Source organism: Lactuca saligna, chromosome 5 (genome assembly GCF_052625555.1).
Source record: "Lactuca saligna cultivar CGN05327 chromosome 5, ASM5262555v1, whole genome shotgun sequence".
In the NCBI taxonomy this organism is placed as follows: Eukaryota; Viridiplantae; Streptophyta; class Magnoliopsida; order Asterales; family Asteraceae; genus Lactuca; species Lactuca saligna.
The window spans coordinates 177,238,402-177,252,764 of record NC_136421.1 but is presented as its reverse complement, the minus strand read 5'-3'; the positions used below and the strand labels follow the sequence as shown (position 1 = coordinate 177,252,764).

The window sequence follows — 14,363 nt, the reverse complement described above, 5'->3', positions numbered from 1 at the left end:
GCATGGTAATTAAATTGGTGATAAATTCAAAGATCTACCTTAACAACAATAATAAGACGATAGAATGCAGGATATAAGAAACAAAATAGGATAATCAGAAACATATCAAAATGGATGGACTCGTATAACAAATTAATTATGTTTTTAATAATACAAAAAAAAGGACTATTAATTCTAATTGTGAAATATCTTTTACCTTTACCTAACAAAAGACCTTGTTGCGGTACAACTTGTTGCTCGTTTACCGGCTTCGTCTATGTAAATCTTTCTTATGGAACTTTTATTGATTATAATAATTAATATGATTTCTTTTTGAAAAAAAGAAAAAGAAAATTTTAATTTTGAAAATTACCATACCATAACTGCAGAAGGAACTAGACGATCCACTTAGTGTTATTTTTATCTATTTATTTAGTAATAACAAATGAGAAATATTCTTTAGCATACACCCATTTGTTATAAGCGAATTAATGTCATGTCGGTGAAGAATGCAGTCTTCAGGTATTTACTTAAGTTCATATGGTATTAATATGTGTTTTATAAGAATAATATGAAAAACAACCTTGGATATGGGGCTATTTTTAACCTTGGATATTCCAATCAACCATAAGAATAAGAAAAAAAAAAAAAAAAGCTAACTAACCTTTTATTTTTTGCTCATTGGAGTGAAAAAGGTGGTGAAGAACAATAACCCTTAAAAATTTAGGGTTTGGAGCAACAAACTAACCATCAGACTCCTTTAAACACTCCATTCTTACTGTTTGTTCATTTCCCACCCGTAGTAGCGGATCTAGCCCGGAAATTAAGTGGGGTGCATGTTGATCGTTGACTGTTATCATTGACCATTAACCATTATTGTATATTAAATTTAGTTCAATGTTATAATTAGTTGCCAATATCATATTATTTTTGTAGATACGATTATGTTATATTTAAGAAGGTTTATTATAAACTACAATATATATTAATTATAATTAGTTCTCACTTTGTACTCTTATGGGCTTATATGACTAAAAGAAAGCAATCACAAGGTCCAAGTTAGAATATAGAATGTATAATATTATGTACAATGAGATTTAACACTTAATACTAAAAAAAATAGGGATATAACTGCATTCTTATTTCCCCAAGTACATCACAGAGAAAGAAATCAGTTTCCAAAAGAATTAGGTGAGGGTCGGCTGTCATTTAGTAGGGCCAGTAATTATACTAAAAAACCTTTTATATATCTATCTATTATATATTATGAGGAATATGTGTTTTAAAAGAATAATATGATAAACAACCTTGGATATGGGGCAATTTTTAACCTTGGATATTCCAATCTAGCATAATAATCACGAAAAAAGCTAACTAACCTTTTATTTTTTGCTCATTGGAGTGAAAAAAGCGGTGAAGAACAATAACCCTTAAAAATTTAGGGTTGCAACAACAAACTAATCATCAGACTCCCTTTCACACTCCATTCTTACTGTTTGTTCGTTTCCCACCCGTAGTGTCGGATCCAGCCCGGAAGTCAAGTGGGGTGTCTCTTGACCGTTATCATTGACCATTGACCATTGTTGTGTATTAAGTTTAGGTCAATGTTATAATTATTTTCCAATACCATATTATTTTTGTAGATACGATTATGTTACATTTAAGAAGGTTTGTTATAATGTAACAACCCAATTTTCATATCCAAAAATTTCAATTTTAAATCAATACTTTGGAAAGTATTTGTAAATAAAACATTGTCTGATCAAATCATTCCACAATCATATAACGTGTTTGAAAAACCCAAAATATGAAACCAACTGAATATCAGAGTACAAATCCCAGAACAATCTCGTAAGGCAGAAAATAGTGTATGTGTATGATGTATCGCTACCGCGCTAGCTCTTTCCCCTTTGATGAAGAGGTATCTGAAACCAACCTGAAAACTGTAGGCACGAAGCTTAATGAGTTCCTCCAACATACCACATACCATACAATCATATAACATACATTACAATCATATAAAATACCATACTTGTCAGTCATTTCTGGGGTGCCAGACCTACCCGGTACAACCATTCTGGGGTGCGGACCTACCCGCGCGGCCATTCTAGGGTGCCTACCACCCTTCGGTCCTAACAACCGAACCTCGGGGACTATTTCACCCCTACCACTACTACTATCATACATCATAACATAACATACTATCAGACATATATGGGGTGTCTGACTACCCTTTGGTCCTAACAACCGAACTCTACTATTAGAACACATCAAGTTGGCATATAACATACCAGGTAGTAGCAAAAGCTAGATGATATCACAAAGACAATCATCTAACACACAACCTCTACTGGTAGGTCGGCATTGTGGCCGTAGACCCACCGCTACTGGAAGGTAACTCACCTCGAAGTAGCTGTTGAGTTGCGTGGGAACTATCTGTCTGCTGCTGCTGCTCCAGAAATCCTCCGGCTGTAATTCCCATGAAACACTAAATCAAACACCGGTAACTGTCCTTAGGGTAAAATGAGCATTTTACCCCTAACCAAGTCAAAATTCAAAGTCAAAGTCAACTTCCAGTCGACCCGACTCGTCGAGTTGGCTCGCTAACTCGTCAAGTCCTTATCCAGTTGATTGTCCTCACTCTTGTCCCTACTCATCGAGTTAGGCATTGAATCGACGAGTTCTCCTTCTAAATGAATATCCAATAGTCCTTCATTCGACTCGCCGAGTTGTATGAACAAATCGTCGAGTTCATCTTCATCCGATGAACACTCTGGTCTGTGACTCATCGAGTTGTATGAACAACTAGTCGAGTCTGTTCTTAAGGCAAGAAGATTGCCTTGGACTCGTCGAGTCAGGGCATTGACTCGCCGAGTCCCTCCATTACTGAATCTGGCTTCCGACTCACCGAGTCCACTTATAGCTCACTGATCCCACTCAGCGTAATTCAAAAGGGTAAAATCTGGGACTCGCGACTCGACTCGCCAAGTCCAAAGAACGACTCGCCGAGTCGCATGCATGCAATTACTATATACTCGATTCTGCTTGAATCCAATGCATTCCATTCATAGATCTGGGTTCTTAGGGTAGGTTTTAAACGTAAAGTTTCCAACTTTACGTGTATTTATGCATCAAAAGGGAAATAAGAGGCTTAACAAGGACTAGAAGGGTAGATCTAGGACTTATACACAAGTTAGGCTCATAAAGGCAATAGATTCGAGCTCCTAGAGCTTAATCATGCCTAGATCTAAAAGTCCCTTGACACTATAAGCTTATCACTCAAAGATCAAGACTAGAATAGGCCTTAAAATGACTATCCTAAGCTCTTAAGGAGATAATAATGAAGGAACAGAGAGGGTTTCGAGTCTAATACCTCTAGAAGCTCTGAAATGGCACAAACATTCTGGATCTTCTTCCTCTCCTCTTGATCTACCTTTTTCTTTTCGCCAAAACTTCAAGTAATTGCACCAAAAGAACTTAAATTACTAAAAGAAGGGTTAGGGCTTCGTGAGGGAGTGTTCTGGATGTAATGGGGCCATTATGAGGCACAAAAAGGTGTTTAAATAGGGTGCAAACCTTTGAAATTAGGGTTTCATCCAGACTGGTGGACTCAACGAGTCCAGGATATGGACTCGTCGAGTCGCCAACTTAAACATGCTCAATATCTCGTCTCTACTCGACGAGTCGGGCCTACAACTCGTCGAGTTCCAGCTAAAAAATGCAAAAATAATTAGATTAAAATACATATCAGGAACCAGGTGCTACATATAAACCACGATATATATTAATTATAATTACTTAATTAGTTCTCACTTTGTACTCTTATGGGCTTATATGACTAAAAGAAAGCAATCAACAAGGTCCAAGTTAGAATACAGAATGTATAATATTATGTAGCCTGAGATTTAACATTTAATATTAAAAAATAGGGATACAGTTGCATTCCTATTTCCCAAATACATCACAGAGAAAGAAATCAATTTCCAAAAGAGTTAGGTGGGGGTCGGCTGTCATTTAGTGGGGCCAGTAATGTTTATATTAAAAAACCTATTATATATGATGAGGGTTACATCCAAGTGGATCCATACACCCCACTTAACATATATTGGATCCGCCACTGTCCACTTGTAAAAGACCTATAAAAGTGTGTGTGTGTGTGTGTGTGTGTGTGTGTGTGTGTATATATATATATATATGAGGTATACAATTATATTATAAATGTGGAATACTTAAAAAATAACATGGATCACACAAATGAACACAATAGTTACAGATTAGATCATTTTCTTGGGTTTTCTATTGATTTTCATGGTGGGAAAAGAGTAGACCCAACTACTAATTGATTTTACTACTTGTATATCACTGCATCACAATTGAAGAAAACATGTATCCGAGAATCGATTCTAGAGAGAAACTAGAATAACCGGGATGTTTATGACGGAGGGTAGGGTAGAGGTCCAAATAGATGAAAGACAGTTGAAATCGGAGATGGAATCGATGCAAAATTGATAAAAAAAAATGTAATAATGAAATAGTACATGTATGGTCCGCTAGCAGTTGGCGACAATCTCCGATGGAAAATGGAGGGTTCAGCGATGAATCAGATTCCATCTCTAATTGAGGACCTAATGCCTAATCGAAGAGCTGCCCATTTTCAACCTCAATCGCTTATAAAACAGTGACCCTAATGGACAAAAGAAACGTCATCGAGAAGAGGTGGGTGTTCCTTTAGTTCAGCATCTGACCTCACTTGAATGATGGTGGGTGATGTTGATGTGTCGCCAATGGAGGGTATTGGTGATGTATATATAGAGGAGGCAGGTGTTCACTGGCAGTCGGAAAGTTTTGTTGAGTGAAAGCAGTGGATCGATTTCAATTACATTGGGGTATTCTTGTTCCGTGTGAGAGAGGCGGTTGATTTTTGGGCAAATACACATGGTATTCGGAGACACAAGTCATTCTGTGGAAAGAACACAGAAAAATAACATGTGTTTTCAACACGGACCACCATTAACTTATGCAAAAAAGAAGAGTCATGGAAAAAAGTGACCAAAACATAAAGAAACATATCAAGGAAAAAAGTGACAAATCCTAAAACTTATGTGATGAAAGTTTAAAGACAACGAACTTAACCATTCCTGAGGTGTATATGCTTTTATATATATATATATATATATATATATATATATATATATATATATATATATATATATATATATATATATATATATATATATATATAGAGTCAAGATCAAATAAGAAGAAAATTTTTGGTAGGAAGGTAAGAAGTTTTTTTTCTAAATATTTTTTTTGCGAACAAACAAAATGAATCATTAGATGATTCATTTGTAAGATGATTCACAAGAAAAAATTCTCAAAAAAACATCTCGATGATTCATTTATACAATGATTTTGTTGTTATTCACTAAAATTATCATAAAAATGAATTTTTTCTTAATTTACTTAAAAATGAATCATAAAGATGTTTTTTTGAGAATTTTTTCTTGCGAATCATCTTACAAATACAAATGAATCATCTAGTAATTCATTTATTTTGTTCGTCAAAAAAATATGTTGAAAAAAAACTTCTTACCTTCCTACCAAAAAAATTTCTTACCGGATCTATATATATATATATATATATATATATATATATATATATATATATATATATATATATATATATATATATATATATATATATATATATAATTCAAAACCTTAAATCATAATGCTTAGTAAGAGTTATAAAAAAATGAATGACCAATATAGTGTAAAATATAGTGATAAATGTGAATGTTAAACTGTAATTTCTAATTATATTTATAATTTTTATAAAAGAAGTTATGTAAATAAATATTGATCAAGACAATCCTCTTATTTTCCACCATATTTATTTGAAAGCATCACAACTTTCGAAATTGTTTTATTTAATTAATACAATTGAAAAGACACTTTTATTTAAGAGACCACAACTCAAGTGTTTTTAATTTATAATAGTTAATTGATACTTATGACATATAATTTATTATTATTATTATTATTATTATTATTATTATTATATATATATATATATATATATATATATATATATATATATATATATATATATATATATATATATATATTTCTATATATATAGTTAATTATATAAACAAGTTTTAATAGATATAAAAGTTCTTTATTTTAAGTTAGATTATAAGCTTAATTGGTTAAATTAAATACCAATTTTCTTATAAAGATTTTACTTTGTTTTAAAATAATATAATATTTTAAGACATTAAAATCCTAAGAAATTGATAATATACTGATTTACTTATTTTAAACAACATATTTGCAATTTTAAATATTTGATATTTTAATTATTCGTGCTGTCGAGTATGTAATAATTAAAAAAATATAGTTATTCACGAATAGTTCACTCAACTATATGTGATTGAAATTTTTTAACAATATGATGAGGTATTCAAATCCAATGTAATAAAAACAACATAAAGAAACAAAAATGTAGTTTAATTATTAAACCATATGGCTTTTTTGTTATAATCTAAGATGTTAATAATGTACGATAATCATGAGTTTCATCTAAATACCGGAACATGTGATTTGACTACAATGTTAAAACCACATAAAAAAACAACACAGATAACAAAATATTAAGCTTAATGAGTAAAGTACAACAAAATAAAACAATCCATATATACATGTATAATAACCTACAATCATGAATATATAACAACTAGAAAAATCCATTTGCATGTATCAAGTATATTCATCTATAAACAAATATAAACTCTCCGTCAATATGCTAATCAACTCAAAAAAATTTAACTTTTGATATTTAATTGGTACTTATGACATTTATATATATATATATATATATATATATATATATATATATATATATATATATATATATATATATATATATATATTTAAAATTACGATTAAACAATTTTTATTAATATTATTTTATTTATAATTGCCATTTTGTAATTTGGACAACTTACCCATCTGTATATCATAACTTCCAATAAATAAAGTTTGGTGTATCAAAATATATTGTAACACTGTCTAAGTTTTATCATTTATGTTGCAATTGAACATAAGCAAATAACATTCAACAATTTTTTGTTTTAGAATGTTATTTTTTTACATCCTCACAAAGTAACTTTTGGGCATACATTTTCGATAGAAAATACCAATTTTATGATCTTCACAATAACATTTAATATAGCAGATTCGTCGTTTTTTTTACTATCGCATACATTACACAAAATATCGCATCTTAAAAGTTAATTAAACCATTGTTTAGTCAGTTTCGTTGACAAATACGTGTTTATAAATGTCTCAAATAACGATATGGAAAATGACATAAAAACATAGATAAATCGTAAATTCTAATATATTTTGACAACATAGTTGCTATCATGCGCAACACGCGGGGATTCGTCTAGCATATATATATATATATATATATATATATATATATATATATATATATATATATATATATATATATATATATATATAATGTGCATACATGCATATTAAAAAAATGTCAAATCTTTTTTTCAAGCATAGATATGACTTACACACCATCTGGAAAATATTTGCGGTCTTCATTTTGAAAATTGATGAACATATTAGAAGTTCTCGAGTTCCTGCAAATATTTATGTTTTCAAAATATGGGTTAGGATTAAAATCTAAATCATAAATATTGTGTGATTGTATGACTAGATTTGAACCATTAGATTAGAATTGTGAATGACTAAGATTTGATGGTATAGAATAGTTACAATGGAATACAATGCACATAAACATTTCTTTTATTAACTAGTCCAATTAAATAACAGGTTAGTAAGGGTATAATGGACAATTTGATTAATACACATTATACTTCAACGAATTTAGGAATCAACAATTATGAATATTCTAAAACAGAGATCAGTCACCAATAATAAACCAAAGCCTCAATCAAAACTCTATAAACCTTTTTATATGAAGAATATGGATTTGAATATTTGAAGAAATTCGTTGAATGTATGAAATTCTTTGAGAATTTATTACATTTGTTTAAATCATGTAAGTTTTTTTGTAACAGTTGATTTGAAAAATAAAAAATTTCAAATATACAGGTAAAACATGGTTTAAAAAGTAGTGAATAAAAGAAATTCTTTAATCATTTATCTACATTTTGGTTAAAAATTAGAAGATATCAAACTATATGGAAAGCCTTTAATCATAATTCTTTGAAAATGGTTGTTAATTGCAAGAATTTGTTTGAAAGAATGTTCTTATGATAATCAAATATGTAATAAATATAAATGTATCACATTCTTGAAGAATCATAATTACTTTATAGAGAATCATAATTCATTTTTTACAGAATCAACATGAATTACTAATGTATAACTGACATTCTTTAAGAATAAAACGTGAATTACAAGTGTACAACTAACATGCCTTGAAGAATAACACATGAATTACAAACGTATATATGAATTTATTTAAGAACAATTTCATATTGTTTAAAAAATATAAAACATTCTTTAAGAATTATATATTTTTTAAGAAAACTAAATTAAAATAAAAGAAGAATGTAAACTACAAGTACAAAATCCGACAATCTATAACTTCTGTCTAAAATAGTAAACCCGATATCAAAACAAATGGAAATGAAACTTGTGAAACCATTAAAAACGATTATAAGGGTAGTGATCACGCTTGATCAAGGTGTGACTAGATCTTTTTTTTTTTTTTTTTTTTGCCAATCAATGTGTGTAGTTGTTCTTGTAGATGCTCGAGAAGATGATGATGGCTACTTCAATGTTGATTCTTTATATCACAAACTACACAAATAAAATCCATTAAATCATGATTAATAGATAAACCTAATTAGAAAACATTATCCATAAAAGTCAACGATTCTTATTATACAAACAAATATTCAAGTCAATGGTTCTTATTATGCAAGAATGTGAATATTTATATCATAAGATACAAAAAAAAAATTGAGAGCAAAAAGAATAATCAAATAAGAACCATGGCTATATACATAAAAACCATGGTTTGTGCATGCACCAAAACAACCATAATCTTGGTCACAAGAAAGTGATTGTAAATCTAATTCACTTTTATTAATCTATGGATTTCAATTGCCATAGTAGCGGATATAAGTAACAAACCCCACAAAATTAAACTATAAATATTTTAAAAATCTCATATACAACATTATATAGGACCAAATCAGGCTCTAGGATAAGATTTTAGTCTTTATATGTTGTTTTCTTGATAACTTTCGAAGGATCATGCTTCCTGCAATAAACCATGTTTATAAATTCTTTCAAAATACCAGATTGATAGAGTGCAGGTGGAATTCAATGCAAACGAAAATGCCTAGAAAAGAGATATATCGATGACAATATACTTATCTTTGACATTTTTCAAACAGTTGGGTGCTTTCAAATAAAAGCTCACATGTTACATCTTGTTATCATGTTCCTTTGTTCTGTTATGTTACTTATGTTGCTGGTGTATAAAAAAAAAGCAAAAAACACTCTAACATACTAAAGTATTGAACCCAATAAATTTAGCATAAAAATTAAATCATTTTGGATTGAAAAATTGTAAGGAACAAAGAAACTGAAATGGGTTAAAAACAGTTTACCTGGTGGGATAACATGCCGAACAAATGTTTCTCCATTGAAAGTGATATCTTTTTTTCTCTCATCACCTCACATCTTCAACATGAATATATATATATATATATATATATATATATATATATATATATATATATATATATATATATATATATATATATATATATATATATATTGTATTCATCAATCTATTATAGTAAATAACAAAAAATTAATACGACTATAAATTAATATGCGTAAATTCACATTATAATTAATTAATTATATTTTGAATTCATCAACCTATTTAAGTAAATAACAAAAAATTTAATAACCTATTTAACTAAATAACAAAAAATTTAATAACCTATTTAACTAAATAACAAAAAATTTAATACGGACTATAAATTAAGAATGTATATATCTTTCCTTATATACTATCTGCCATCTCATTCGCAATCACTTTTTTTCCTATATCCACCAAGGAGATGAAAGGTCACCATCCAAACGGAGATTGGACGGAGGTCCAACGATGTAGAAAGAACAACAAATTTCTAGCAAAGAACAAACTCAAAAACTTCTTCGTAGCAGGCTTTCCAGATGCAATAAAAAAAAAAAAAAAAGAGCTTCGAGAACCATTCCCTAGGTTTGGTAAAGTGGTCGACGTCTACTTTGGAGGGAAGAATGACTATCAAAGAAGGAACTACGCATTCATTAGATTCCTTGAAGTTGAAGATGATAAAGCTCTGGAGAAGAAATTACAAGGCATCAATTGTAGGGGGGAAAGCGGTGGAAATCAACATCTCAAAGCATCAACGAAAGCCAATTCAACCCCAAGGAGACAAAAGGAGAAGGACCGCAAACATAGAACCCATGAATCAAAACACCGCCGCCCGAAGTGATTCATACCAGATTCCGATGTTCAGAGGTATTAAAACTTATGCTCAAGCCTTATCTAGGAACAGAAACAAACAGATGAAGAGAAATGAATCTCCCATTATACTCAATCCGAATACCTATATGAATGAGTGGTTAAAAAAGTGTGTTAATCGGTGAAGCAGATAGTCTAGACCATCAAGGAACGGTGCACTACTCTCATGCGGTGAAAGAACAGACCAAATATCTGGGTGTACTCAGAATTGCCATCCACTTCGATTGTTCCATCGATGCTATTGCATTCCTAGAAGACAAAAGTCGTTGGAAAGGCTGGTTTATATGGCTAGTTCGAGCCAATCAACACGAACAGAAAGACGAAAGGATGGCATGGCTTAAAATCCTTGGTGTTCCGCTCAATCTTTGGGACGAAGATAATTTCAAATTAATAGCAAGTCGATTTGGCAAGGTGATCAACCCTTTTGATAATATATATGGAAGGAGAGATTACTCCATGGGAAAGGTAGGCATCCTCACGTCAGAAAAATATTGGATTAACTCAGAAGTCACCATGAAATCCAATGGCAAAGAATTCCAGGTGGGGGTAGTGGAATACAATGATGACTGGTCACCGTTCAAACCGGTTCCATTTGACAAAGTGGAGGAATCTGATGTAGACGAAGCCGTCGAAGATGAAGAAGATACCGTGGGGATATCAGACACCTGGATGGGAGAGGAAGAAAATGAATCAGAAGAAGATGGGGAATTTCGCCCTAATCGCACCTACTCGGTCAATTCTCCAATGTCGGAATCAGCTGTCCTAGCAGTCGGCGGCAATACTCAAGCATCTGCGGTCGAGAATTCGAAAAGGTCTCCAGATGCTGACCGGATAGAGGGGAATTTCGAAACAATAATCAATGCACTTATTTACTCAAAAGATATCGAGGTAACGGTTGGAGTTCCCATTGTACCAACACATTCAAATACATTATCGGTGGATGCATCACAACCAAATGTGGACCCCATCAACCTCATACCCTCCACTCTTGGACCAATTGAAAATCTTGGTCCATGGGGGTGCTTTGGACCATTCCCTAACAACAACTGCATTCCCCTTTTTAATTTTAAGTCCATCCAAGCCCAAGATAAGATACACACACCAGACACTGAATCCAACAGCGGAGACCCGAAACCTAAGAAAAGGAAAAGAGACAAATCCCTTACTAACTTACCAATTACTTCCTGCATATCGAATACCTTACTCCCCCTTGACACTGGAACGACAACCATTGACCTCAATACTAATCCCTCTAGACATCATGTCATAGCATCTTCAGGAGATTGCAACAGCGAGTCAAACTCAAAAGAAATTATATAGACAGTTGAAATTGGGTTTGCAATAGGGTTCCAAATTGACATCGACAACCAAGTTATTGTTGCAGTAGTAGGTGAAAGCGGAGAGAAATATATTGCACAATGAATTGTCTATCTCTGAATGATAGGGGAATAGGGGTGAAAGAAAAAATTAATTGCGTTAGGAAGCATAGAAACATAAACAGAGTTAACTTCTTAGGGATTCAAGAAACAAAACCGCTTGGTCATGAAAAAATTGACGTGTTGAAGTGTTGGGGGAACCAGGACTTTGAATTTGAAGGGCTGAACTCAAATGTCAGATTAGGTGGGTTACTATCGATATGGAATAACACATGCTTTCATAAAAAGGAAGTGATTAAATCATGCCACTTCATCATTGTCATAGGGAAATGGATTGGAACCAATGGGGATACCATATTTGCCAACATTGACGGACCACATGATGTTAAAGTGTAACATCTGGGTTTGCGGGTATGCTATTTTAAATATTTATTTTTGGGATTTTTGGAGGGACTCGATGAGTTGGTGCATGAACTCGTCGAGTAGGGTCGGGATCCTTTGACGCGTTTAGCGATCGGACTCGGCAAGTCAGGTATCTGACTCGACGAGTCAGTGCTGACGAAGAAAACCCTAATTCCCTACGTTTGGAGTCTATTTAAAGGCCCTTATGGCCTTCATTTGCGGCCACTACACTCCTGAGAAACCCTAGATAGTAGAGAGAGAGCTTGTAGAGAAAGAGGATGGCTAATTCATCATTCTTTGGTATGTTTTTGCAAAGGGAAGGAAGGATTTCGGGCTAGGCTAACTTGTGGGACTCAAATCTACCATCATTTCGTTCAGATCTGTTGTGGGAGGTATGGATTCATGCCTATCATCATTTGAGTAATAGATTTCATGAATCTAGGGTTTCTTCTCTTCATTTTTGGTAGAGATCTAGTGTTTGTGATGTCCCTTTGTGACAATATTATCAGATCTGGACCTTGAGAGGTCCAGAGAGTCCCTATCCTTCAGCTTCATGCAATCCTTTATGAGTTTTGGAGCCTAGGTTATCATATTAAAGGTTATTTTGGCATATAGAGATGATAGTATGATGCAATGACCTAAAGTTCAAACCTTTACATGACTTTTGGGTTCTAGGAGGCCAAATCTATAGGTTGGTGAAGCATATCTGACCTTAGAGGGTCGATTGAGCATGAGCATGGGGGAAACTCGCCGAGTCCATTGGTAGACTCGACGAGTCGAACCGGGTTGCCCGCGATTCGTGACCATTGGTGACTCGACGAGTTAGGTGAGTGATGCAGTGAGTCAAGTGAGACCTTGGGAAGGAATCTGAGTACGCGTATGGACTTGCCGAGTAGTCGCATAAACACGACGAGTCTGGTCAGTGTGGACTGTTGACTTCAATTGGCTTTTAGGGCTTAGTTAACCAATGGACCTTTGGACCAGTAGAGGGGTAGAATGGTCTTTTACCCTTCTAGAAGTTATAGTAAGAGACTTATTTAGCTTTTGAGAGCCGTTATTGATTTAGAGCAATTTATTTATGTGATTAGGCAGAAGCTAGATCAGTATTCCGAGTTCGAGACTATTTGAGATTTCCCAAGGTGAATCTTCTCACTATACTTTACCTAGAGCGGTAATTAGAGTTATGTGACAGAGTATCTTGTATGATTTTGTATGATGTGATTCTATGTGATTTGTGCTATGTATGATTCCGAGTTCACAGAGTTAGGACCGAAAGGTCCACATAGTTATGGGATTGGAGGGTCCCATTGAGACACATTGACTAGAGGGTCGTATAGAGTTATAGCCTCGAGTGGCTAATATGTGTTCTATGTGGTATTTTGGGGAACTCACTAAGCATTTGTGCTTACCGTGTTATGTGTTATGTGTTTCAGGTACCAGCGAGGATCGCGAGAAGGCGCCGACATGATTTGTACACAGTGGCAGAAGATTATATTTTTTTGAGATTCTGGGATATGTTTATTTGTGATGACAGTTAATAACATGAGATTTGGAAATATTATATGATTTTTATTGTGTTGAAAAATGAAAAAATTGTTTTGGAAATTCTCGTCATTACAAGTTGGTATTAGAGTCTTGGTTTGAGAGACTCGGGTTCACCTTTCGGCGTATCTGAACTCAAACTGAGGAATTGTGAAATTTTTCACAATAAAACAATTTTTTCTAAAAGAGTAAAATGTTTTGAAACGAGCAGAACAGAGCAGTGTGTATGATCAGTCAGCGCCCGAACAGTGATTTCCCAAAATACCCTTACACTATGTGTTATAAGATACGATATGATATGTTATGCATGCTAGAGTAGGCTAGGTATTCATGTTAGGACTAGAGTGGTCTGATTGTGATGCCTTAGCCTAGGAGATTACTGCTACTATGGGATACTTGAGAGTGAGTAAGTAGCAGCGATGAGCTAACGAGAGGTATGCTGGAGAGTAGCTTGTGCATATCAAGATTAGAGTACTTGTGATCTGGGA

At 32.9% G+C, this 14,363-nt stretch overlaps 1 protein-coding gene across 1 annotated transcript; it reads left to right on the top strand.

Moving 5' to 3' along the window:
• The first annotated feature begins 10,113 nt into the window (after positions 1–10,113).
• Positions 10,114–13,919, top strand: LOC144997677 (uncharacterized). The gene is made up of 2 exons (XM_078957553.1): positions 10,114–12,725; positions 13,767–13,919. Exon 1 carries the CDS (start codon positions 10,883–10,885, stop codon positions 11,873–11,875), a length of 993 nt encoding a protein of 330 aa, XP_078813679.1. The 5' UTR covers positions 10,114–10,882; the 3' UTR covers positions 11,876–12,725; positions 13,767–13,919.
• The last annotated feature ends 444 nt before the right edge of the window (positions 13,920–14,363 follow it).